At 44.3% G+C, this 26,788-nt stretch overlaps 1 protein-coding gene across 2 annotated transcripts in view; it reads left to right on the forward strand.

Annotated features, from left to right (window-relative positions):
* The window catches only part of GRN (granulin precursor), a 37,214-nt gene extending 20,403 nt beyond the window's left edge, over nucleotides 1-16,811 (forward strand). For both annotated transcript variants that reach the window (XM_088470656.1, XM_088470657.1), the window contains exons 6-11: nucleotides 6,618-6,756; nucleotides 8,917-9,023; nucleotides 9,137-9,266; nucleotides 10,892-10,989; nucleotides 16,159-16,377; nucleotides 16,459-16,811. In XM_088470656.1, the coding sequence (XP_088326782.1) occupies nucleotides 6,618-6,756; nucleotides 8,917-9,023; nucleotides 9,137-9,266; nucleotides 10,892-10,989; nucleotides 16,159-16,377; nucleotides 16,459-16,587 (822 nt within the window). In that variant the 3' untranslated portion in view covers nucleotides 16,588-16,811. The remainder of the gene's footprint in view (nucleotides 1-6,617; nucleotides 6,757-8,916; nucleotides 9,024-9,136; nucleotides 9,267-10,891; nucleotides 10,990-16,158; nucleotides 16,378-16,458) is intronic.
* The last annotated feature ends 9,977 nt before the right edge of the window (nucleotides 16,812-26,788 follow it).

The following is a 26,788-nucleotide window of genomic DNA, read 5'->3' on the forward strand; positions in this document are numbered from 1 at the left end:
ACTTATCACACAGCACATTACCTCCAACAAAGTAATAATCTACCTAATTATCCTAACAATAATATACCGGTCAATCATTAGGCAATGCACGGGCATAACAGGATTTAAGCCAACTGCTCCAGATACGTTCATACTTCTTCTCAGCTTTGCGACAAATAAACACATGTTTTTCATGTTCAACAGTGGTACGGACCAAGGACAGCCAAGCATTATAATCTGGTCCTGTAGGAGCCATCCACGACCGAGCCACACATACCTTAGCTAGTGTACACATATTGACAATGTATTGTTTAAGATATCTGTCCACTACCTCATCGTCCATAGAGCCTAAACAGCACGTCAATGGCGTAGCTAAAGTGGGAGCAATACCTGTATTGGACAAAACTCTCAGAACCTTATTCCAAAAAGTGCTAACCACCGGACAATCCCATAGAAGGTGCCAGAAAGTACCGCTACTAATTTTACACTTAGGGCATATGTCAGATGCTCTCCCCCCAAATCTCAGCAAACGAACAGGAGTTAAATAGGTACGGTGTAAAATAAACAGTTGAATCTGTTGAAATCTTATAGAAGTTGTGGAAATACGAGGAGCTTCTAGAGCATTATCCCATTCCGCATCACTTATAAGGCCAATATCTCTCTCCCACTTTGATCTAAGATGTGGTAAACTATCCTTATGATAAGAAGACAATATATAGGAGTATAAGTAAGAAAGCGTCTTCCGGGGACCTAAAGATAAAAGGAATGACTTCAATGGGGATATTTGAATTAGAGGAGGGCCATCTGAAAATTGAGCCGAGAGAGCATGCCGTAATTGTAAATATCTATAGAAATATGATTGAGGGAGATGATGAGCTTCTTGGAGTTGTGCAAATGATTTAAGAATTGAAGTGTCATATAAATGACCCAATGTAGTTACACCGTTAGAACCCCATGTCACCTCAAGCTGTAAAGAGGCCAGTTCAGGTAATATACGATAACTACATAGAGAAGTGTCTGGATCTAATCCCGTAAACTGTAGAATACTAGATACCAATTTCCATATCTTAATAGCTTGCATCAACAGGGGAGGGCCTTTCTGTATAATTCTACCCGCAAGCAAGGCCTGCAATGGTGTAAAGTTAGGGAAAATCTGAGAAACCAATAAAACGTGCAGGGCATTAGGGGAGTCATCTTGAAGCCATAACCGTATATGTGCCATCTGCGCCGCATAATAATAAAATTTAAAATTTGGAAGAGCCAAACCTCCCCCAGACCTAGATCGGGTCAGAGCTGCCAATTGAATACGTGGTCGACTATTCACCCAGACCAATGAAGAAAGAAGACTATTCAAACGCCTAAACAATGTATCTCTAATAAAAACAGGAGAATTCTGCAAAACGTACACAAATTTTGGCTGCACCACCATCTTTATTAAGTTCATTCTACCAGTAACGGTAAGAGGGAGCCGGCGCCAGGACTGAAGTTTGCCCTTTAAGTAGACAAACAGGGGCTCAACATTCAATACTATATAGTCCTTTGGGGAATTAGTTATCCAGACACCTAAATATTTAAATTTATTTACCCAACAGAGTGGGAGAGTGACAATGGGAACAGTCGGATACAACCCCCTAAGAGGAAGGATAGATGATTTGTCCCAGTTTATCTTAAGACCAGAAAAAATACCAAATTGTTCTGACTTGAAGAACCACAGGCATAGCTGTTACATAGTCAGACAAAAAAGTAATAAATCATCTGCATATAAGGAAACTTTGTCCATTCTATTACCCAATTGTAGACCTATAATATCATGGTGAGAACGTATAATACAGGCTAACGGCTCAATAGCCAATGCAAACAGGGTTGGGGACAAGGGGCAACCCTGTCTTGTGCCCCGAGACAGGGGGAAGGATGGGGAGATAAACCCATTTACTGACACCCTGGCAGTAGGGTTCGCATACATAAGCTTTACCCATTTCAAGAACACCGGCCCAAACCCAAAACATAACATGACCTCCCACAGAAAGGGCCACTCCACAGAGTCAAATGCTTTTGCAGCATCTAATGACACAATAACAGAGAACGATTTTTCGCCATGGGAGGCCTGTAAGTGCGTGTGCAGCCTTCTAATATTCTCCGACGTCGACTTGTCTGGCATAAATCCTGATTGGTCTGGGTGAACAATTGAAGTAAGAAGTGTTTAGCCGAATAGAAAGGATCTTAGCCAAAATTTTGGCATCTGTGGGAATTAGAGAAATTGGCTTATAGGAATCAGGGTATCTAGGGTCCTTCCCGGGTTTAGGGAGCACAACAATTATGGCTTCAGACATAGATGGAGAGAACAAATTATCTTCATAGAGCCCATTAAACAGATCTAAAAGTCTTGGAACAAAGATACGAGCATGTTTTTTATATATCTCTATGGGAATCCCATCAGATCCGGGTGCCTTGTTACCGGGAAAGGAACTAATCGCAGCATCTACCTCCTCCAGGGTCAACGGGGCATCTAAATACGCCCGAGCCTCGGATGACAATTTTGGAAGCCTAGCAGAAGCAACATATGACAAAGCATTCACGTCCTCAGTCAACGGTGTTTGATATAAGTTTTTATAAAATAAACTAAAAACCTCTGCAATATCTTGTGTAGATGTGACCATAGAACCCTCAGGCCCAATTAGTTCCGAGACAACAGCAGAAGGACGATCAGCTTGAACCAAGTGTGCCAAAAAACTACCAGTTCTGTCAGCCTGCATATAATATAAATGAGAACGGAATAACAGTCTACGGTTCATTCTATCTGTCAAATGATCAGTCCACTCTGTCTGTGCAGTCAACCATTTTAAACGTGAAGATTCCAATCTGTCCCCCAAGTAATCCAACTCAAGATTTCTACAGGCCATCTCCAAAACACATTCTTTTTCCCTATAAAATGTTTTTAATTCTGCTACCCTTTTGATCAGAGACCCACGTAAATAGGCCTTGAAGGCGTCCCAAACATTAGCTACAGAGGCAGATCCCACATTGTCAGTGAAATAGCCATCCCACATAACTTCCAGCTCTGAACCTGCACCCATTTGAAGAAGCCAAGAGGGGTGTAGTTTCCATAAACTGAGACCTCTAGGACTACACATATTCAATTCTACTAGAAGTGGGGAGTGATCTGAGATTCCTCTGGCTTTATATTCAATGTTAGTTATATTAGGTACAATAGATGGGGACACCAGGGCCAAATCCAAACTAGAGAGAGTGATGCGCGGAGGAAAAACAGGAGAATTGTTGTACTCCAGGGTGTTTAACTCACCACGCATCAACCCATCCCAAGTCAGTTACAAACTTAGCAAAGCCCTCACCACCTTTAGAAAGAGAACTTGAAGACTCACGCCACTTATCCATAGACTGGTCCATTATATTATTGAAGTCTCCCAAACAGAGCACTCTCGTATCTGGAGAACGGGCCACAAATTCAGCAGCTTTTTTTAAAACTTCATATGAAAAAGGAGGGGGGATGTACACTGCTAACAATAAAATGGGCTTAGAATACAGTACACAATCCAGAAACACATCTGCCATAAGGGTCAGTTTGGACCGCAGTAAAAGAAAAAGGGACAGATTTATTAATAAGAATGGAGACACCCCTGGATGATGAAGTATGCGGGGAGTGATAAGCCCATCCCACCCATGGTCTTTTTAGAGCTAGTACCTTACTCCCGACCAAATGCGTCTCCATTAGACAAGAAATATCAGGCCCATATTGCTTAATCATTTTAAAGACCAAAGAGCGCTTTAAACGATCATTAACCCCCCGGACATTCCATGTTAAAAGTTTCACCATTGTAATACATTGAACTATAAAGCATAATTGAAGTTACCTTAAAAATAGTGTGGTACAGAAAAAATAAAAAAAAACATTTGTAAGAAAAAGACTGGACAACCCATCCAAAACCACCCCCCACCCTGTATACCCACCCGAACTTAGGCATACTTAAACCCAAAACTAAACTACACTAAAACCCACAGGATACAACTACTCGATCCTTATAGGCGTAAAAGGCACTGGAATAAAAATAACCACCAATGCAACGGAACTCTCCGGCCATATTTTGACCGAAATATCAACATAAACAACAAAAGAAAAAGAAAAACCCTACCAGGGAAAAAAAAAATATATACCCAGTAAGGGGAGCGGGACATAGAACAATATCCAACCAATATCTCAACATAAATATTATTATAGAAATATAAATATTGGAATATCAGAAAAAGGCCTATTTAATGTTGTAATGACACTAGCAATTTCTGGCCATAAACAAATATAATCAGCAAATGCTATCAGTACAGTCATTCTGGTGCCATTTGCCTGTTCCCAGGAGATCTCCGGTCCAGCCACACCGCAGCCTCCCGTGGTGTAGAGAAAAAGTTTGACTCTCCATCCGCAACCACTCGCAGCTTAGATGGAAAAATCATAGCGTACTGAAGATTTAAATCCCGGAGACGACGCTTTATTGGAAGGAATTTAGCTCTGTCTTTTTGGACATCCATTGCGAAATCAGGAAACATAGAAATTTTTACACCGTTGCGTTCCAGTGGCCCTTTAACTCGAGCCAATCGAAGCACAGTATCACGATCCTGGTAATGAAGAAATTTGGCTATAAATGTGCGCGGTGGAGCGCCAGGCAGCAGGGGACGGGTAGGGATCCGATGCGCTCTCTCCACAGCAAATTGGTTAGTAAATGAGTCTCTGCCATATGTATCCCCCAACCACTTCTCAAGGAATGTTTCAGGTGAAGACCCCTCCTCTCTTTCCGGGAGACCAACGAACCGCACGTTATTGCGGCGCGGCCTGCCCTCCATATCGGAAATTTTATGCTGCATTGCGGACATTTGGGATGTCAGGGAGGCCACTTGAGCCCGTAGTGGGGTCTGGGAATCTTCCAGATTAGATAGACGTGTTTCTGCCTCCCCGACTCTTTCGCGGACCTGCTGGAGACCTTGATGAAGAGAAGATATATCGGATTGAACTTTCTCAATCTTATCTGCCAATTTAGTCTCGCAGGAGGTAACTGCTTCCAGCACTTGTTGCAGCGTAACTTCTGGTGATGAATCTGACCCAGATGCAGCAGGGGGAGGTGGGGTCACAGACTTGGATGTACCCTGGGGATCACAACACACTGGGGGCACAGGAGTAGAGGAACGGGCAAAGCGTTCCAGTTTTGCAGCAGCAGCATGACCTGTTTTCCCCATAGTATTAATATAATGTAGGAGAATAATGTAGGAGACTAGTTATAATATATAAATGCACAGGTAGTGACACAGCAGCAGCAACAGGCAGAGATTCCTCCAAACTTAGCAACACTTCTTTCCTTGTAAGTGATTTCTAAGTCCCACAGTTGCAGAGCTGACAGTTCTCCACACAGAGCAGGGAGAAATAGTGATGTCTGGCAGAACTCAGGCAGTATCAGACTCAGAGATAACCTCCCTGACTCTAAACACAAGCCAGGCAGGAGAAGCAGACCAGAAGCTCCCAGCAAAGCCCTATTGTCAGGCACAGACAGGCTGCATAATACAGAAGCCAACAGGAGAGGAGAGGCCTGGGTGCAGCTCTGGAATCACAGCTAGGCAGGCCCAGGGAATGCAATGGAGGCCCTCAAGAGCCACACTCCTCACTCCACACCGCTCCAACCAAGTCAGCAGGTTCCTGGCAAGGTATGTGAGAGACAGCAGGGTAGTAACGTTGCTATAGGGGTCTCAGGAGGGTTAAGCAGGATTATCAGCCGGAGAGCTCAGAGTCCCTGTGTCCTACACTATTGCTGCCGTGGCCACGCCCCTCAACATATTCTGCTTTAGTGAAACTGATCTTCTGGTACCCTATATTGCTTCTGAAAGATTGGTTGGCAGACTAGAGCTAGATGGATCACTTGTCTTGCTAGCATTGTAGTGGGGAAACCTGGTCCTTATTATGTGAAGGTCCATTCTACCAGATTAGTGTGTGCTTTGGCTAAACCGATGTCAGGTGGCCTCTGAGCTTTTAACATTTTGTCACAGTACAATGTGTTGTGGACAAAACTGACACCTCTGGAGGCAAAGTGCTGTGCTCCACAACTGAGCTTTACCACTCAAAGGTCTGTGATCTCCCCATGGTGCCAGTGTCCTTTAATGAGAAAATTAGATTTTTAAATTCAATTTCCTCAATCTTTTGGGACACAGGAGTGCTCCTTTTTGTACAATCCAGTTAAGTTAACCGTATTTTTAAAGCATGTCAGTATTATGGTACCCAGTGTAATTGGAGAAAACAAATTAACAGAATATTAAAATCCTGTTATCTTTTCCACAATTTAACTAAACTGAGTCCAAAGTGCATATCTGTTAAGTAGCACAGGGACTAAATGCAAATTTGGGTACATTTTGTTTTAAAAAGCAAATCTTGCTGTAACCCTTTAGATGTGGCCTGAGCAATATTTCGTCAGTGCATTTTTCTATTTAAATGGCCTAAAATTGAATGTGCACATCATTTAAATGTAGCTGTAAACAGAGTTCTGTCTCATGTGTGTCTTGTGCTGGATCTACCCAAGGAAATGTTAAGGTTATGGGATTTTTTGTTTAAATGGTCTGTAATCCTGACTTTGGCCTGTTCTCTCTAGGCAATTTGCTGTAGTGATCACTTGCATTGCTGTCCCCACAACACTCTGTGTGATCTCGAACGTAACAAATGCACATCTGAAAATGGGGAAGTTCCTTTGTCCACAAAAGTTCCCGCCAGGGTGAAACTTGTTGCCTCCGGTGAGTGCTATACAATGTTCACTGTATATACTGGCTTGTGGAGTGAAGCATTGACTATTCCTGTTCTAACAAGCAATATACAATTTATACCTGCTTGTATACCATTGATTCAATGTCTAACAAGTTAGGGGTTGGTGGTCCTGCATTTGTCACCTGTACTTAAGTGTTTTTGGTGATTACTGCTATATAGGACGTTCCTTATACATTTCTGTATATATTTGACTAAGAATTAGTATATCTTTTCAAATACGGAAATCCACCTTAAACTTCAATTACATCAAAACAGTATTTTGTAGGAACTAGTGATGTACAACATTACAGTAAAGTTTCCTAAATGGTGCTCCAGCCTGTAATCCATTCTTACTTTACCATGTTTTCAAAGATGCTGCCTCTTTGCAAGTAGTAGCTAGCTAATATGCCTTGGCTTAGTATTGCTGTATAAATGTTCTCTCAATGGGGTAGATGTATGAACCGCTGAAGCTGCATCAAGGTATGTTATGTGCACTCATATCGCTTCTCCCCATGTATGATTGGGGGTTTGAGTGGTGAATGACAGGGGCACTATGTGCCCCTGTCATTATCGGCGCTGCGATGTATGAACTGTCAGTTCGCCTGACCTTTCTGCCAGCTGCAGCTATCGCTAGTGACAATCTGGCGATGCCCTATCCCCACAGCAGGGACAGTTCTGTCCTTGCTGCAGCGGCTGCCGGATCCAGGGCTGCACGCAGGATTTCGCAATACTTGCGAGATCACGTGCATGCTCAGTGGAGCCGGCTGGGACTGAGACAGTGCATCAGCACTAGGCAGATGCATTGGGGTCTATCTGGGATTGCCGTAGGGGCGGGTGATCACTCCCCCCGCTCCGGCCGATGAGATGTTAATACATCTCATAGTTAGTGCTTCCTGCTTTGCCTCGGTAAAGAGGCGAAGCAGGAAGCGTTATAGCTGCATAAGTGCAGCTATAATCTCCCCCATTAAGTTTTGCACAACAAATATATCCTTTTAATACAGTATCTTTTTCCATCACTTTACCTGCTGCCACTTTTCTCAGTTGATCATAATTTGCTCTATTCCATGGCTAAATAAGACTAAAGGTGGGTGCACAGTAGAATATCTGGCGAATTTGCCGTATTGTGACAAAACATTGTGTGTAAGCACAATTGTGTGCTCCCGCGGACAACATACGAGATTGCTTGATATCGTGTGTGGCAGTGCATTTTAATGAAGGATGGAACGAGTTATTTTGTCAATTAAATCGTCTAGTGTGTAACAGCAATCTGTGATGGTTCGGGGTGAAGGGAAATGCCCAGCCATCTGCGTGCTTGCTGGTCATCCTAATGTGTACCCACCTTAAGACTGCACATTAGATAGCCGATTAGTGCTTAGGGGGGGATTTAATAAAACTTAGTGAGAGATAAAATTGGAGATAAATGGCAGCAACCAATCGGCTCCTGTCATTTTTCAAACACAGCCTGTAAAGTGACAGTTAGGAGCTGATTAGGTGGTGCTATTTATCTCCAATTTTATCTGTCTCCAAACTTGATTAACACTCCCCCCTAATGGGGCACATCCACTAGCAGACATAGAAACGATTGCGACATTATAATCATGCAGTCGTTTCAGTCTGGTGCTGTGCCTACACTGAACGTTAGTGTAGGCACATCAATGATCCCCTAACATGCTCAACGTGACGTTATAGTCGGGTTGACCAGCATGTTCGGGGGCGTGCATCGCTGTTGTTTTCCACATTAATGTGCTTGATTTGTCCCAGATTACTGAGCTCAGTAATGTCGTGTAGTGGATACGTGGCACTAGTCTCAAGTTTCAATAACTGACAAATACATAAATACCATATATGGATTACTTCTGCTTTGTAATCTATATTCTGCAGTCAAGGAATGTCGACTCATGAACTAAAATAGAATGTTGCTTTCAGAATTTGGTTTGATCTAAAAGCTGCCACATAAAATATCAGACAACACGGATTTTACTTTCATTTAGCACTTCTCTGCTTCAGATGAACGGATATCAGTTGCTTTTTCTCGCTCTTGGCTTTATGCAAGTGTGTATAAGTCTTTCGAGGATGTTCTTTCAACCTATGCACAGGCATGCAGTGACTTAAGTTGGGAAACCTCCTATTAGTCTTTTTTTTTTGTCCAGAAAAAATTGTCCGGCGGATGACTTGTCAAGATGGCTCCTCTTGCCCTGATGGTAGTACGTGCTGTGAACAGACGGATGGGTCATATGGATGCTGTCCCTTTATGTCTGTAAGTGTCCCTCACTGCAGCAGATAACAGGCATGAGCAGTGAGCATACTGTTGAACTGTGCGTTTCTTTGACATCCTTGTGTCCTCAGTCCCATGTTTCTGATGTTTTGCAGGCTGTCTGCTGTGATGACCATGTTCACTGCTGCCCTTCTGGGACCACATGTGATGTCTCCCATAAGAAGTGCATTGGCCAGAACTCGATTACTCCGTTATTTAGGAAGACCCAAGCTCTGCGTGAACAAGGTAAAACTGAAAATGCTCATTCTAGCGCTGTAGCTAGAAGTTGGTTTGTAAATTAAATCCGGTCTCTCTCTCCACTTTATTTAAATGTGAAAGCTGTGTTCTTGCATTTCATTTATTGTCAAACTAGCTATTCACTGCTCGTGTGCTGTAAGACCATTTCATAGAGGTTACTTTCACAGGAGCCTCGTGTTCTGTCATTGGTGGAACCAGTTTTCTCCCAGAAGGCTGCCTTTCGAAGTTGCCTCAAATCACACTAGTTCACCCATTGCTCTCCTAAAATACTACTGTTTGTGTATTGATCCAATTGGTTACAGGCTGATCTGCCTGTGTGTGTTTTTAAAACCAGATTTGCGGACTTGTTACAAACTGTCCTGCATTGCGTTACACTCCACTCGCAGTAATGCAGCCATGGATGCTGGAAAGAGCTTCTGACTGAGGAATGGTTCTTAAGCGCTAGTTGACTCAGCTGAAGTACAGTAAATGAGCTGGGTAGAGACTCTTTGCCTCATACTTCTTGCGGTTAGCTTTTGGAAGTGGATCTGTAATGCACCCAATGTAGGCATTGTTTGGTAGGCAATCAATAGGCTGCATACTGGTTCAGCCCACAGTGACCTCATTAAGTCACTGCCAAACTTTCACGAGGCACCATATCCTAAATGCTTTTTGTGATTAAGCCCTTAAAGTGCTAGTCTCTTAAAATCCATTTTAAGAGACTGACTTAATTATTTATCCAATAGATGGCGTCTTTTAAGGCTTTGAGTTGTTTACATGTCCCTAGTGGCTGCTGCTTTCTGCAGATGCCGCTTGGAGGTCCTGACTTGCAGACCGATCTGCGGTTATTAGAAGCACAGTAGTCATTAGGGGAGGATGCAGATGGGCCAGGGGGTACCTCTGCTAGTGGCGGCTGCTGGAAGATTATCTTCAGACTGCAGCCCACTGTGTGTTACTGACAGATCGCATTGTTTGTGACCATATCCTATCTTACTGCCTGCTGTGGTTGCAAACGATGCCACCACGCCAGGTAAATGGTTACTGGATAGGTAAAAACTATATAACCAGTCTACCTTGGCTCTTAAGGAGTGCTCTTTTTGGGAAGGCCCATTGCGTTTTTATTTTATGTACTACACTGTATTTTATCATGACTCTGGGTAATGGGTGATGTATGTTTTTGGTTTCAGAATGTCACTAAAGCAGCAGTTTAGAATTATCCATATTAATCTGTTTATAATCTTTACTTGAACAATGTTTAGTCTGCCTTACTGTGGTTTATGCAGCCATTTTGGTATATTTGTACAAGCCTGAAGGGGCTTTATGCATGTTCTGTTCCCACTACAAATAAGTTAAACCGTTCTAGACGGCTCCTTTTAAAGTGTGTACGTATCAATATGAACCATGGCATCTTGTGGTCTCCCACATAAATGACTTTATCCAGCTGTAACAGCTAGTCGAGGTTCTTTATAGGTCATATAGAGTTTTTTGGGGGGTCTAAATAACTGAAAAAATGTTGGATACATATAGGGAGGGGCACATTTGTTTGATAGCTAGAAGTCAGTGTCTGAATATTTCCACAATTTATGCGCACTTCTGTATTGCCTTATCTCATTGCAAATGTTCTAACTTTGCAGGTGGTGATGTTAGGTGTAATGACACCACTTCTTGTCCTGATAAGACCACCTGCTGCCAGCTTTTGACTGGGCAGTGGGGGTGCTGCCCCATTGAGCAGGTATGTTATAGTCTGTATATATTGACACTGGGGAAAGAATCACTCTTCTGGGCAATAGATAGCCTATTTAGGGGAAATACAACTGAACTATATATGCAATGTTTTTAGGACTGTTCTCAATCTTTGGTCTTTGCACAGGCCCTCTGAGGCCAAGTGTTACAGCTATGCTCAGGGTTCCACACTCTGCCATACAGTGTAGAGACTGGCATGCTGCCCAATGGAGGCGATGAGCGGCTATGGCCTCCTAAAACTATTGTGTATTTCAACTTGCTTTACTTCATGGGCCAGCTTCTTGAATAGGTTTTTTTGCCCTGGCTCGACAATCTTTTATAAAGGGAAAGGGGATATGAGAACTTTTGCACTAGTAGATGTATTGTTCAGATATCGCAAATGCCCCAATTTAACAATCTTCAAATATCATTTGTAAGATTAATGGGAGGTGCTGCTGAGAACAATATTGAATTACTGTCGCAACACAAGAAGAGAAAGATGTCCTCTTTGTTGGCGCACTAAGAATGAATATAAAATATAACTTTTATACATTAAATTTAAAATATAAGGAGTCCTGAAGTGAAATATGAAGAAAACATTCTATGTTAAAAATAATAAACTTATTAAATAAATGATTGTGTCTTTTTATCCCAATTAGTATTTGTTTTGTAGAATAATTAATATGCACTTGTGTAACTATAATGGGACTCAATCCGATTTTTAGTGTAATCGCAACATTGTTTAAGAATCAGAATTGCTACTAAGTAGATACTTTTTGTATTATAAGTACCGTAACTTTCCTGATACACCACCTCACACTTGCCAAATTATTTGCTTACTTTGTCAGGATCTTACTGCAAATTGGATGCATAATAATAAGGATTTAGGATGATCAATTATTCTACAAATAATACTAATTGGGATAAAGACAATCATTTATTTTAATAATTTTTTTTATTTTTAATATAGAATGTTTTCTTCATATTTCACTGCAGAAGTCCACTTTATATTTTAAATTTAATGAATAAAAGTTATATTTTAGATTCTTAGTGCACCAACAAAGAGGACATTTCTTTCTCTACTTGTGTCTCGACAACAATCTTCATGGCCCATCACATGATTTGGCACACTCTAGCACCCTATAATAAGTTTTTAATGCACTAGGTAAAGAATGAAAACCCCACACTTCCAGCCTCAAAGGATACAATGTCACCATTGTCTCAGATTGGAAATAATATCCTTTTTAGTGAAGTTGTGTTTACTTAGCCATTGCAAAGCGATGCACTCCCCTTTTTGGAGAGACTCAAACTGGTGGGCCAAGTGATGATGCTAGTTACTGTATACAGGTTTTTTTTGTCCTGTGGTTAAAATTCTCTGCTGAGTGTCAAACAGTAGTCAGTGAAAGATCGTCTGCTGGGAAGGAATGGGGTTAACTGTGTTGCAACAGATCCAGCCATGAGATTATAAGATCTGGGGGTGCCTCCAGAAAATGAACCTGCAGCCAGAGGGAAATTGTTCTTTGTAGTAATCTTCTCCAGATAATAGATGACGAATGAGTATCCCCACTCCAGATTGGAGTGGTGATACTGTGATCTTTGAATGTCCATGGTGCTTAATGACAGCTTTATATGTATAATCACTGTATCTCCCCCTCAGTGTCCCCATCACCCTCCCTGTAACCCCGATCAATGTCCCAGCCACCACCCTCCCTTCAGTGTCCCAGCCTTCACCCTCACTGTAACCCCCCTCAGTGTCAGTCCTCACCTTTCCTGTATCTCACCCTCCCTGTAACTCCCTTCAGTGTCCCCGTCCTCACCCTCCCTGTAACTCCCCCTCAGTGTCCCAGCCCTCACCTTTCCTGTATTTCTCCCTTCAGTGTCCCAGCCCTCCCTGTAACTCCCTTCAGTGTCCCAGCCCTCACCTTCTATGTATCTGCCCCTAAGCGTCCCTTCCCTCACCCTTCCTGTATCACCCCCTCAGTGTCCCTGTCATCACCCTCCCTTTAACCGCCATTTAGTGTCCTAGCCCTCACCCTCCCTGTATCTCCCCTTCAATGTCCCCGTCCTCACCCTCCCTTTAACCGTCAATCAGGGCACCACTGTCTGTTGTGTGGCATAATTTGAATTGGGGGTAGTATGTGGCCACGCCCCTTCCCAGCGAGCCAACACTTTTTTTTTTTTTTTTCCGGCACTCTCCTTTTTAGTGTGCACCCTCCGCGCTTCTATTACAGGGAGCAGCACCAATGCTCTTTATGTAAACAGTGCACCAAAATGAGTAGTAAGAGCTCTGCATTGGTGTGCACAGATGTGTCCTGTGCTCAGCACCCCCTGCCCTAAAAATAAAAAAAAACTACAGTGATCACTATCTAATCCTCTACAACTGCTAAACTAGTGCTTGGTAAATTGGGAATTGTCTTCCCTTTTCTTTGGGTGTGATTTACACCGATGTGGTGCCAGCTTTACCTGACCGAACCAACCAAATACCAAGTTCCAAATGTAATGGGGCGAGTTTAAAAATGTGAGTTTTCTCTTCTAAATTCAACCAATGTAATAAAGTCACAGAACATTGAAAAATCTGCGTTTGTCTCAAACAACTCTCAAGGCGTCGGGGTCTATTTACTAAGCATTGTTGGGAAACAAAGTGAAATGAGAAGGTACCAGCCAATCTGCTCCTCACTGCCATGTCACAGGCTGTGTTTGTAAAATGACAGTTGGGAACTGGTTGGCTGGCACATTCTTACTTCACTTGGTCTCATAACACTGCTTAAGCTGGCCATACACGCTACAATTATCGGTGCGATTCGCTCGATATTTGCGGATCGCCCCGATAATTGTAGCGTGTGCGGGTGACTGAGGGTTAAATATTGCTCGGTCGGGCATGCTGGATTGTCCAGCATGCCCGTCCGATGCGATATTTATGGGGCAAACTGATGGCCGCATCGCGCAGTGCATGTCCTGCCGCGGACGACACACATTTCCCGTGTTCCTTCCCATGGAAGGAACAGGGAACTATCTCCTCCCCCGGGGGCGGAGTGCAGGTGTCGAGCTAATACACTGAGTAATCTCAGTGTATGCCACGGACATCAGCAGCTGGCAGTCTGCCAGATAAAATGTCTGACAGGCATTTTATCTGTCAGTGTATGCCCAGCTTTAGTAAATAGACCCCTTAAACTCTCATCCAGGTGTTTCCTGTTTTGAAAATACAACTCTAGCAGTAAAAATCACACTAATACACTAATAAACTCTCACATTTTCTAAACTCTCAACCTATTACTTTTGGCCCCATGTCTGACTATGGCACATGTTTAAATCCCTTGCTGTGTGTGTACAGAGAATAATGTACACTTTTTTATGTTCTAATATTAATTATATGTGTAAGAGCATAGAACTAAGCAATGGAAAGAGTCAGGAATTGCAAGGGGAGTAGTCTGTGACAGGAACCAGATGCTGACACCAAGGGGTCAATCCTATTAGGTGCAAAGGGTGCAATGTGCCATTGCAATGGCATTTAAAATTCCGCCAATGGCACTGCAGCTCGCACCCTTAACTACCCAAGCCAGGATTTGCATAATTTTGCTCGGAGCCCAATGGGGCAGCGAGCAATATTAGGAGAATCCGGGCTGCCGTAAAGTGCGGCCATTGCCGCGATGACTTGCACTGGCGAGATCAGTGTGGCTAATAGGATAGACCCCCAAGATTTGCCTGTGTGCTTTAAAATGCCAGGGCCTATTTTTACTCCCAGTCCGGCCTGCCATGAACTAGTCATATTTCATGCTGTTAATGACAAACCTCAAGAACTTTTTTATTTGTTAGTTTTCATGTTCAGAATTAGAAAGGAGCTAGACAGTTTGTTTTTTTGAGCCGATGTTTCAGTAATTTTTTTTTTTTCCCCCTCTGCTGTACCTGGACAGCCTTAAGGAAAGTCATTCTGTATCTTATTTCAGCAACAGTATTTATTACAAAACAGCTTGGCATGGTATTTGGGGACCCTTGGAAAAAGTGCCTTAGTGGTCTAATGTAACCCTGACTGTATTCTTCTCTCAGCAGACTGGTGGAATCCAACCACTGGTCTTAGAAGAGAAGCAGATAGGCTTTAATCACTGGAGTTCCTGCATGTATAGACTGCCCATCAAGCTGACTGCCTTTCAGTGGGTGTGGGAGCTTGATTCATAGCTGCCAAGCCTATTTACCTCTGCATCCCTTCACAAGGTCATCAACTGCCCTTTGGAGATCTGGCTTCTCCCTTCCTGTAGGCATGATCGGAGTGAAACCTTTGGTTTAGGATTGTTAACAGGGAGAATATAACACTTGACCCATGTGAGCTGGGAGACTTGTCCTGTTTGGGAACAAACAAGACTTCCCCCAGAGTGTGGATTGGATTCTGCAGCCACATGCAAAGTCCAAAACCAGATGCCATGTCAAGACTGCAGAGGTTGAAATCTTAAGCACTATTGAGCTCCATATTTAAAGGCGTATTCCCTCAAATAGTCAGAGGCCTTGTAGATGTGCTCCACCTTTGCGCTCTCAGAAAATAGACCCTCTATACTTTGCTCCCATAATTCCTCCACTGCCTTAGACACAGCTTCGCTTCAGTTTTGGTCTATAAGGGAGGTGTTTGCCGCAATGGAAATCCATGGTCTGCTTCAATTATCTGTTTTTGTGATATCCTGTAAGCCAGTTATTTGATCGATGGTGGTTTTAGATGTTAGGCTCCATCTCGGGGAGAGATTTCACTGTGTCCTTGTTAGGGGGAGAATAAAGGGACTGTGGCCTGCAGTCAGGCTTAGGCCATGCATCGCTAAGCTGCTCATCCAAATGAGCTAAAGTGAAAAGTTTGTTCATTTTATTTTTATTACATGAGGCTGTGGAGGTAGGAATATGATCAGGGTACTGTATATAGTATGGTGACAGGACCACACTTCACACTTACATCAAAGTGCTATAGGGTTTCTCCATGGCTGAAACCGAATAATGGGTGTACATAGTAAAAAATTGATGCAAGCTTGCAGCCTTTCAACTTGACATACATTTTTGTCAATTGTATTAATTCATTCAACATTAATAAACTGGATACCTATGAATGTTTCAGCCAAGAAAATGACCACCCAAGGTTAGAGAAAAAAGTTGGTGTCTGACCATAAACATTCTATTTACATTCTATCATATCTTTATTTTGCAGGCTGTGTGTTGCTCAGATCACCTGCACTGTTGTCCAAGTGGCTACACCTGTGATGTGGCTTCAGGAACATGCAACAAGCCAATTAAGGAAACTAGTCAACCAGCTACCACAAAACAATCAGTGGGTGTGGTCTGGTGCGACCCATATACTTACTGTAGTGATGGTACAACTTGTTGTGTAGGACCTGGAGGAGTCTGGTCTTGCTGCCCTTATGCTCGGGTTAGTATTTACAGTATTCTATAGTAATATAGAATGCATCATAATATGGTATGGACATTTAAACACCTATTTCCCTGGCAGGGTGTATGCTGTCCTGATAGACTCCACTGTTGTCCGTACGGCCATGTGTGTCTAAACTATGGAGCACAGTGTAGTCGTTCTGGGAATCTGCGTTGGGACATGGGATATGGAGAGAACACTCTGCTGTGAGAAGAAATGCATGGATTCATCCTAAACAAGTCCTGGGCTAATCTTTACTAATCATTAAATAATGCTCAGAACACTGGAATAAATGTTTTTCTATTTAAACTGATGACCTGAGGTTTTGTGGCTCTTGGAAAGGAAAAGGTGGGTTCACAAATCTTGTGTTCCTGTAACTGTGTCTTTAATACACAATGTATGCAAATAAAGTCTTCTACGATTCTTTCCTGAAACCATATGTGTAAACTTGTGTAGGTCATCTACTTCGAAGTAGAAGTCTAGTACACATGGAGAAATTATTGCATATACAGATTTATACCTTTTTTTTTTTTTTTTTTTTTTAAAGCTTTAAAAACAAACTTGTCCACATTGACACAATTTGTTCTTAACTTTTTTATTTTAAAGCAGTGGTTCCCAAACTTCCTTGAATCACAGCGCCCAGGTGTATCAATTTTTTTATTTATTTTTTTACCTCCCTTAGGGTCAGTTGTTTGAGGGTGCACAGGGTTGTGCTTTTTGTCCACGTATATTATGATTGACAGGCAAAACCAGTGCTGTCTGCTATCCTATTTACCATAAATTTGATTTGGTCCTAGACCATGGCATCCCTGCAAGTGCTCCATGACGCCCAGTTTAGGAACCACTGCAATAAGGTATCTCTTGTGCAGCAGTCTACAGGGGTTCAGGGGTATCTTTCCTATGGCATTATTTTACAGATGTCCTTTTTAGTGCACACTCCTAGCTGATTTCAGGATTGGTTACACTCTTTCAGCATCTGCAGGGCACTGAAAATGAAGTGGTTCTGGATCATTTATAGGGTATGGAAGCTGCTCCTGGGGAGCACAGGAACTGTATGGCCAGAGCCTATTATTTCATAACTCAAGATTGAAAATGGTGATCTCTCTAAAGTAGGTTCAGGCTGTTCTCATTTCCTTATAAGATTTAACCTATGTAGTTATAGTTGCATTTAACTTTTTTCTTTTATAGCATTATCATTCAAATGTGCCATGTAATTCAACTTTGCAAAAAAATGATTTTGTGCTCACATAGCAAGGTCTGGCAGTGGCCACTAGTTTGACCATCTCAAATGTCTTGTGGGCAACCCGTATACTTTATATAAACCCTCATAATCAAGATTTGACTTGGACAAAGATGGTTATAACATATGGCTTCAACCATAGACTAAAAAGTCCTTATTTCTAATTGTAATGCAAGTTGTTTGTCAATAATAGTTTTAGGGAAATGTTAAGATTGACAGACTCAATACCTGCCCTAATAAAGTCTCCTAATAACATGCAGACTGTCTGGTTGTGTGTTGTGCTCTATAACAAGTTGTCAGGTGAGTCACTTTAAATCATGATTTGATCTCATTGTCCATCTACACCCTGACTCTGCTGATGAAGAATGGGCATCAAACACTATGTACAAGCTGATAACACTCTGGACTAAAGCTGGCCACACACTAGACCAACTTACATCCAACCAGCCAACTTGTTGATTGGTTGGAATGAAAATCTGGTAACGTATGGGAGTAAATGATGATCAGCAATTTGCTCCTAAAATGTCAGAAAACAGGTGAAAATGGTCGTTCAGACAAGTTTGTTAAATGTTTGATCTAAACTATTTGTTCAAACAGTTTTGGTCAATTTTCCAGCGTTTGGGAGCAAATTGCTGATTGTATTCCTTACCAGATTTTCATTCCAACTAATCAACTAATCAACTAGTTGGCTGGTTGGACAGAATCTTTAGATGTGTGGCCCCCATAAGAGGTAGATGTACTAAGCCTTGGAAGGAGAAAGTAAACAGGAGCTGGTTGGCCAGTACCTTATCTCTAACTGCCATGTCACAGGCTGTGTTTGAAGAAAAAAAAAAAGTTAGGCGCTGAATGGCTGGTACCTTATCTCCATACACTTTGGGGTCTATTTACTAAGCCTTGGATGGAGATCAGGCACTAGCCAATCCGCTCCTGTCATTTTTTTTTTAAAACACAGCCTGTAAAATGACAGGAGCTGATTGTTGGTACTTTCTCTCTCCAAGACTTCGTACATCTCCCCCCAAATCCTCTAATTTAGGATTTGGTCACTTCAATAGTCAACATTATAAACTACCATATTTCAACTAGTTACATGGGATTTAAAAGGGCAAAATGTATGGACCATTATTAGAGTTGACCCACAGCAGAAGATATGAAGATGCATAGGAGTCTAGCTTCCAAAGCTCTTGCATCACGTTCACTTTATTCCGGAAAGCAGACAAACTAAAACTGATGTGGAGGGCTATTAGTACAACATTTTTCTGTAGTTGATAAATGATTGGAACAAAGTTGACTAAATAAAGTGAATCAATGCTAAGGGGTTGATGCAGAGTTGAAAAAAATTCTATTTTTAAGATCTAAAGTAACTTATGGATTTTCATATTGTGCTGGAGCTGAGGAAATGCAAAGCTGGGCAGTACTATGTGATATGCAACTTGGCATCATCTCTGCATGGGCTAAAGGTGTGTAACTGGATGGCAAGGGTATTCACATGTAGGCATAAATTTGAAGATATGCAGACCTCTGAAAATGAGGTGGTTCCAGGAACACTTATAGTGTATGAAAGCAGGTCCTGGGGAAACTGTCTTTGAAAGTGTCCAAGGAGAGAGTTGAAACTACACTCTGACATGCACAAGCAAGTGGATTGGAACTTTTAAAGTGGCAGTAACTCATCTGACCAATAATTGGTATATACTCAGATGTAACAAGTCACATGAAAAGTCTTCACTGAGCTTGATATGCAACATATGTCGCAGATGGTACCAATGTAAAAGGTGTAGGGCACATTCTGCTCTAATGCAAAGGGCAGTCCTTTACCAGTAAAGGATATATTGTATGTTCCCAGATTGGAAGGCTGGTTATTGTCTTGATTCTCACGATCAAAAGCCTTACAGGATGATATTTCATTAACTACCTGTATCATGTTATAAGAAATATCCGATCACCATGGTAAAGTGCAAATGCTTAAGTAAACTTTATTGTAGTGCAGCAGCATTAAATATTTCTTGGTCAAACAAATCTATTACATCTGCTAAAACATGATTCTTTGCCTGAAGTTCAAAGAACAATTTTTGACGATAAACTGCAAATGCTCGATTTAAATGTACCCCTGTATCTGGTAAATAAAGTGCAAGTGCCTAACATCTACCCAGACGGAGCATGAGCTACAGTTAGTGAGATCCTGGAGGATTTTCCTTTTAAGCGTGAGCTGCGGTTATGCACGAAGTTACCAATAATTATCAGTGGTGTAGCAATACCTGCAGAAAATAGAAATCAATGTTTTCTACTTCAGGGTCCATAGGGTATCCACAGGATACCTTGGGGTATAGGCGATGGCGGCAGACATCCTGGCACCACAGAGTTAAATTTTCAGCCTCCCAGGATGCACTGGGGTCCCTCTCCTATACCCCGCCCCCGAGCCTCAGGCCACTCAGTTTTCGTAGGTGCCTGGCCGGAACAGTCGCACCGTACAGAGGGGGGGCTTTTTAAGGCCCCTGAATATTTCTTCGCAGCTGTGGCTGCACAACTAGAGTGCTCCAGCATAGGGCAGTCAGTATTGACGTCCATGCTGTCACTCCTTCATCCCGCCGGTACCGATCCGGGGATGCTGGTAGGTAGCTGGGGTCACAGCTAGCGGTGATCCCCGGCTACCTGGACTGTGGCCGGATGCACGGGGAACAAGGTAAGCGGCGGGGTCCCGCGGTGGGCACCCGCCGGTAACAGTCCTGTTTGGTCCCCAGGCAGGGGGCTCCCTGGGGACCGGCTGCGCGTGGGGCCAGGTACTGATCCTGCGCCTTCCACTAGACCACCAGGGACAGCGGGCCGCAGCATGTGCGGTACAGCGCGGCGTCCCAGGGGTTAATAGCACGCCAGGGGAGAACGCCTTCCCTGTCTCACAGCCTGCGTCTCCCCCGCTGCACAGTGCCATTCCACAGCGGTCTGAGCGGGCTGTGTCAGCGCTCCTCCCCCGGGCCCTGCCTTCTCTCTGCTCCTCGGTGGCCATTTTCTCACTACATGTGCTGGCGATGGCAAACGCTGCTGGAAGCTGATACAGATGCCATTGCGGTCCGGGTCCCCCGCATACCTCTCCTTCAATTAAGGTCCGTGTATGCAGCACTGTTTCCTACCAGGCTCTGGTCTGTGTAGTTGATCGCAGTGCTTGTAATGCAGGATGTTATCTGTGCATTGTATGTGACTTAAATGCTAGCGCTGTTTGCCTGTACTTTCATTTCTGACTGTCAGCCTTTTCCTATCCCTGTTCTTCTGCTACAGCCCTTGCGGTGCGGTGTCGCAGGGTGTTTATTACCTCACAGTAAACGTGGTTTTTCTGTGTGGGAGGTCACATACGCTCCGTTCACACTCCTCATGTCGGAAAGTGAACGAGGATATCCTCTTCCAGCTATAATGTACTGATATCATGTGCAGTTAGCGGAGGGATATGTAGACGCTGAGGGTTTATGGAGGGCATGTTGTATTATATATCACGCCCCATTTCTGTCACTGTGCCTGCACAAAAAAAGGGGACCGCCCTCGGCTGGCTAAGATGCTTACAGCCTTTGTGGGCAACGCCCCCTGTGTTTCCCCATAGGGGTTATTGCAGCCTGTGGTGGTCTCATCACATGCAGGGGTCCCTGGACAGTTGATGGTACCCCAGTGTATCCTGCTTTTCGCCCCCCCAGGTCTCGCAGGAGCCTGTGTGGGTGAATTTATTGTCCAAATGGTATAGCACCTGATGGACGTTTTACAGGGGGAGTCACCATTTCGGCCTTCTAAACGGCCTTTCGGGTCTCAGACGGGTAAAGACATGACGTCTGATGACGGTGACATTATTGACTTTTTCAGACACGAGCCCCTTAGTGCAAAGGAGGCGTAGTCTGGGTCTAAAGTCTATATACCTGTCCTTCTACGGGCAGTCCGTGCGGCTTTGGTTATTACATATCCCCCGTGGCTAAATCCAAATATGCCTTCTTTAAGGATAAGGGTGTTGCCACTGTAATTCCTCTATCTGGTCAGGTAGATCATTTAGAGGAGGCGTGGAAATTCCGGGTAAGCGGTTCCAGCCTCAAAAACGGTTGACCTTTTGCATACCCTTTTTGCGGATAATTACATTTCCGAATGGGAGTTACCTTTACGGGTAGATTCTCATGTTACACGCCTAGTGAGGAGTGCTACGTTGCCCATGCCCTCCAGGTCCTCTTTGAAAGAGGTTCCAGATTGCAAGGTGCAAATATATCTAAAATCCAATATTCCCTTGCTGGAGGGGCTTCCAGGCCGGCTATGGCCGTGTGCTGGGGGGCCAGAGCCATGGAACACTGAGTAGGTAACTGGATCTCTGCACACTGACTCTCCAGCAGAGCAGGTGGATAGTGGCAAATTCTCAGAGACTTTGCCACGTTCATAATGAGACGGTCTTACATATAGCCTACTCCTTTCCAGAATCTCCTCGGCAGCAGTAGCGGCTTGCCGCTCCCTGTGGTTGCGCTCTTGGAAAGCGGACGCAGATTCCATTTGGAATGCTTTGCCTTTTACGGGACAAGTCCTGTTTGGCCCTCGTTTGGACGCAATTGTGGCCCTGCAGGCAGCAGCTACGTCTGCGTGTCTGCCATCGGCTACAGTTCCATCAGGGTCTGGGACTTTGTCTTTTCGGCCCTGTGAGGCCAGGGTAAGTCTAAAATACAGCTTTCCAAGACAGTCAGTAGCCAGGAAATCTGCTCAGCCATAAGAACAGGCTTAGAGTACAAGACGTCCTACTCCCAAGTTGGACTATAAGCCTTCAGCCTCACGGGACGGGCCTCCTCTCGGGAGCCCCCAGAGTTGGAGGCCGGCTTCTCCAGTTCGCCCAGTGCTGGTGTCTGACCACCACGGACACTGGGGTAAGAGAAGTATTTTCTTGAAGGTATGTCCTCTCTTCCCGGTAAAAGCCTCCCAGACGGTTTTTCGTTACAGGTCTTCTGTCAATTCAGGACAAGGCCCTGTAATTTTTGAGGGTGTTACACTCTATGCTCCAGGCAGGAGTTATAGTACCCATTCCGTTGCCCCATAGGGGAACGAGGTATTACTCCATCCTCTTTCTGGTACAGACACCCAATGGGGCTTACCAGGACATTCTCAACCTCGAATCCTTCAACAAATTCTTAAGGGTTCCTCGGTTCGGGAGAGGGACCCTGCATTCCATCATTCAATGGAGCCTGGGAATTTTGTGGTGTCGTTGGATATATTCAGGGTGACTACCTGAATATCCCTCTTATCTTAGCACACCAGTGTTTTCCTCAGGTTTGCAGTGGTCGATAAGCGTTTCCAGTTTCTGGCATTGCCCCTTGGTCTGGCCTCCGCGCCTTACGGTTTACCAGGGTCATGGTAGTTATGGCAGCCCACCTGCGGATGCAGGGGGTCCGCTTGTTACCCTATCCGAGTGACCTCCTGTTGTTACCACGGTCTCCAGAGATACTTCAGTGCCATATGCAGCGGACAATATCTGTGTTGCTACGTTAGGGCTGACTGATAAACTGGAAATGGTCCTCTCTGATTCTTCACAGAGGATGCTCCATATCCCAACATCTGAGGATCTTTGTGATTGAGGAAAAGATCTCTGCAGGCAACTGCGTACCTTTGCCTGTAATGCAGAGTCGCCGAGTGTCTATTCACTTGGCAATGTGGTTCCTGGGTTCCAGGATGTCGCTGTTCGACATGGTGGAGTACCCAGCTTCACTCTAAAGAACTTGATCCTCTCCGGATGGGATGGGTTGCCCCATAGGATAAAGTCAATAGGCTTTCCCCGGAGGTTTGTCTCTCTCTGGCCTGGTGGCTGCAGAAAGCTCACCTAAACAAGGGGCACCCCCTATGGGATTGCGGACAGGGTCCTTCTGACGACGGACGCCAGTATCCGTGGCTGGGAAGCAGTGACGGGTCCACACTTGTTCCAGGGCAGGTGGACACCAGTAGTTTTTGCGCTTCCCATAAACATCTGAGAACTCTGAGCAGTATTCAAGGTTCTCCAGCATGCAGGACAGGTCCTCCACGGAAATACCGTGCAGGTACAGTCTGACAACGCCATCATGATGGCTTATGTAAGCCACCTAGGAGGTTCCCGAAGTCAGGCGACACTAACAGTGGTGTCCTGAATTCTGGCTTGGGTGGAAGGCTATATCTCTGCCGTCATCGGCATTCAGGAATCCTCAGATGGAAAGCAGGCTTTCTCAGCCGTCAAGACGTGCATTCAGGGAAATGTCCTCTTTATCAGGAGGTGTTCAATCTTCTGGTGAACAAGTGGAGCCTTTCAGAGATGACTCTTCTGATAGACGTAGGTAGGTCCAGTGGACCTTCCAAGTTGTGTACCTCGCCCCCCCCGTTATCCCTTCTTCCTCCAGTAATAGCAAGAAGGAGGCACGCTCCTGCTGATAGCTCCAGTGTAGGCCAGATGGCACTATTACTCAGATCTTCGGAGCCTCTCAGTTAACACTCCGAAGCTGTTGCCTCTACGCCCGGACCTGTTGTCTCAGGATCCTGGCTGATACCCAGACCTGGGTTGTCTGTCCTTGACGGTGTGGCAGTGGAGACTGCCCTCTTAAGGTCTAGGAGTTTTTCCAGCTCTATAGTTAACGGGGGCTTTGTCCATGCTAAGAGCTCGGAAGTTTTTATCTGCAAGAATTTACCATTAGGTATGGTATACTTTCTTTCAGGTGTCGCCCTAGAGGCTAGGCTCCTCGGGTATTCCGGATATCCACAGGTTGGCTTTCCTACAGGTGGGCTTAGATAACGGTCTTCGCCTTGCTTACCTGAAGGTGCAGGTTTCTGCCCTGTTAGTATGGTTTCAGTGTAGGTTTCACTCTTCCTGATGTCCGCACCTTTGTGCAGGGTGTACGTTATATTCAGCATCCCTTTGTTCCACCTGTGGCTCCTTGGGATTTGGCTGTGGTCCTTAGGGCTCTCTGAGGACCGCCATTTGATCCACTGGGCTCAGTGGATTTCAGATGGCTTACGGCTAGGACTGTATTCCTTCTGGCAGCCTGTGGTGGTCTCATCACATGCAGGGGTCCCTGGACAGTTGATGGTACCCCAGTGTATCCTGCTTTTCGCCCCCCCAGGTCTCGCAGGAGCCTGTGTGGGTGAATTTATTATCCAAATGGTATAGCACCTGATGGACGTTTTGGCCAGTAGGATCTCAGAATGGGAGGCTCTGTCATGTAGACCTCCCTTTTTCTCATCTTTCCTAGGAACAGGGCAGTGCTTGCCTTTACTTCCCCAGTCCTGTCTGCTGGTGAGGCCTATTTGGCTGTGGTAAGGGCGCTAAGAATTTAAGTTGACCGTACCAGTCCGTTTAGGAAATCAGATTCTCAGGTTTGTCCTTTCTGATTTCCATAAAAAGGGTTGGCCTGCCACTACGCTAACTTTGGCAGGATGGATTCACAGGTCTTCCTGTTCCATCCTCTTTTAAAGCTCTTCCACTAGGTCTGTGGGTCCTTCGTGGGCAGCTCGACGTGGCGCCTCAGCGGTGATTGGCAGCCACGTGGTCATCTGTCCATATTTTTGTAAGGTATTATGCTTTTGATACCTTCGCCTCTCAGGATGCTTCCTTTCGGCGGCGGATTCTACTTACAGCACAGGAGCGTCCCCACCCTTAAAGGATACTGCTTTGGGACATCCCGAAGGTATCCTGTGGATACCCTATGGACCCTGAAGTAGAAAATATGAGATATGGTAAGAACTTACCCTTGTTATCTCTATTTCTACGAAGTCCATAGGGTTCCACAGGACTCCCGCCCTGTCGCACCTGTACTGCAGATGGGCTTTGATCTGGTCACCGGTTTCTCAGTCTCCTTCTGGTGAGAATGTGATTCTTGTGTGTTCCAGACTGTCTTCTCTCTCTTTTTTGCTCCTGCTCCGGCCTATGGCTTGTTACGAAACTGAGTGGCCTGAGGCTCGGGGGCGGGGTATAGGAGAGGGACCCCAGTGCATCCTCGGAGGCTGAAAATTTAACTCTGTGGTGCCTGGATGTCTGCCGCCAGCGCCTATACCCCAAGGTATCCTGTGGAACCCTATGGACTTCGTAGAAATAGAGACAACAAGGGTAAGTTCTTACCATATCTCATATTTTACTTCATCCTCCCAACATGTGCCTGCCAGTGCTGTGACAGCTTGGAGTGGACTTTTGGCTACCCATTGCTATTCACCGCAGCTTTGGAATCTGTGCACGGAGAGGTGTCGGCCCATTTCAGAGCACAGCTAGCTGGCAGTCAGGACGTGGGGGAGTGCAGTGGAAATGACATCACCAGCGGAGACACGAGACTGCGGTGTCTGTCAGTTACGTGCCTTTCTTGCAGCCGCTACGCTGCCCTGCCACCACAAGGTGACTCCGGCTACATATGCTATCACTGTGTGGAGTGCTATTCCGGTAACTCCTCTCGTTACACACAGCGCTATATACCAATTTACAAGGAAGCTCCGGTGCACCACAGAGCCCAGCCAAACACCAACACATGTTTATACATTGGATACCCAATTGAAGGGGGTCTTTTATTGTTTGTCACATAACCGTGTGAAGTGTTGTCTAGGTGGGTTTATGGTGGTATATTCAGCATTTCCTTCTATTCAATAATAAAAGGATCTCTGGTGAACTGCAAGTACCAGCAAAACGCCGATACTCAAGTTAATATATTGGATACTAAAACCATCTGCTGTGTCACGTGGTGCGCATTTGAACGCAATTGCATTATCTTATAGATACATCCATTTGAGTTATAAGAGCTGTCACAGGAATTCCAACATTTTTGTTGAATTATATTCTCCATAGAGAGATACTTTGTATGATAGTATGTAATTTTTATTATTTGTGTGTGTGATAAATGTTTTTTTTTTTTTATGATTCAGAGAAGTTTGTCATGTGGATCAATTAAGTATACCAAACTACATAGTAACAGCAGTGCAACTTATATTCTTCTTTTCTTGAATTTTCTGCTGTGTATGTCAGACTAGCAACTTACATTAAGTTTTGCAGCGCTGTTGACTGTATAGGAGAATATTGGTTTCTTCTGATTTAAAAAAAAATTATATATACTATATCCATCCTTTTAACTCTAATTCCAACTTTATTTCTGTAGCACTATATTTATGATATAGGGAGCGCCAGGTGTGAACTGAGGATTTCAGTTTTTTCTGTTACGCCTCAGTTCTATTTGC

This window comes from Taudactylus pleione, unplaced genomic scaffold, assembly GCF_031769625.1.
Source record: "Taudactylus pleione unplaced genomic scaffold, aTauple2 ptg000102l, whole genome shotgun sequence".
Lineage (NCBI taxonomy): Eukaryota > Metazoa > Chordata > Amphibia > Anura > Myobatrachidae > Taudactylus > Taudactylus pleione.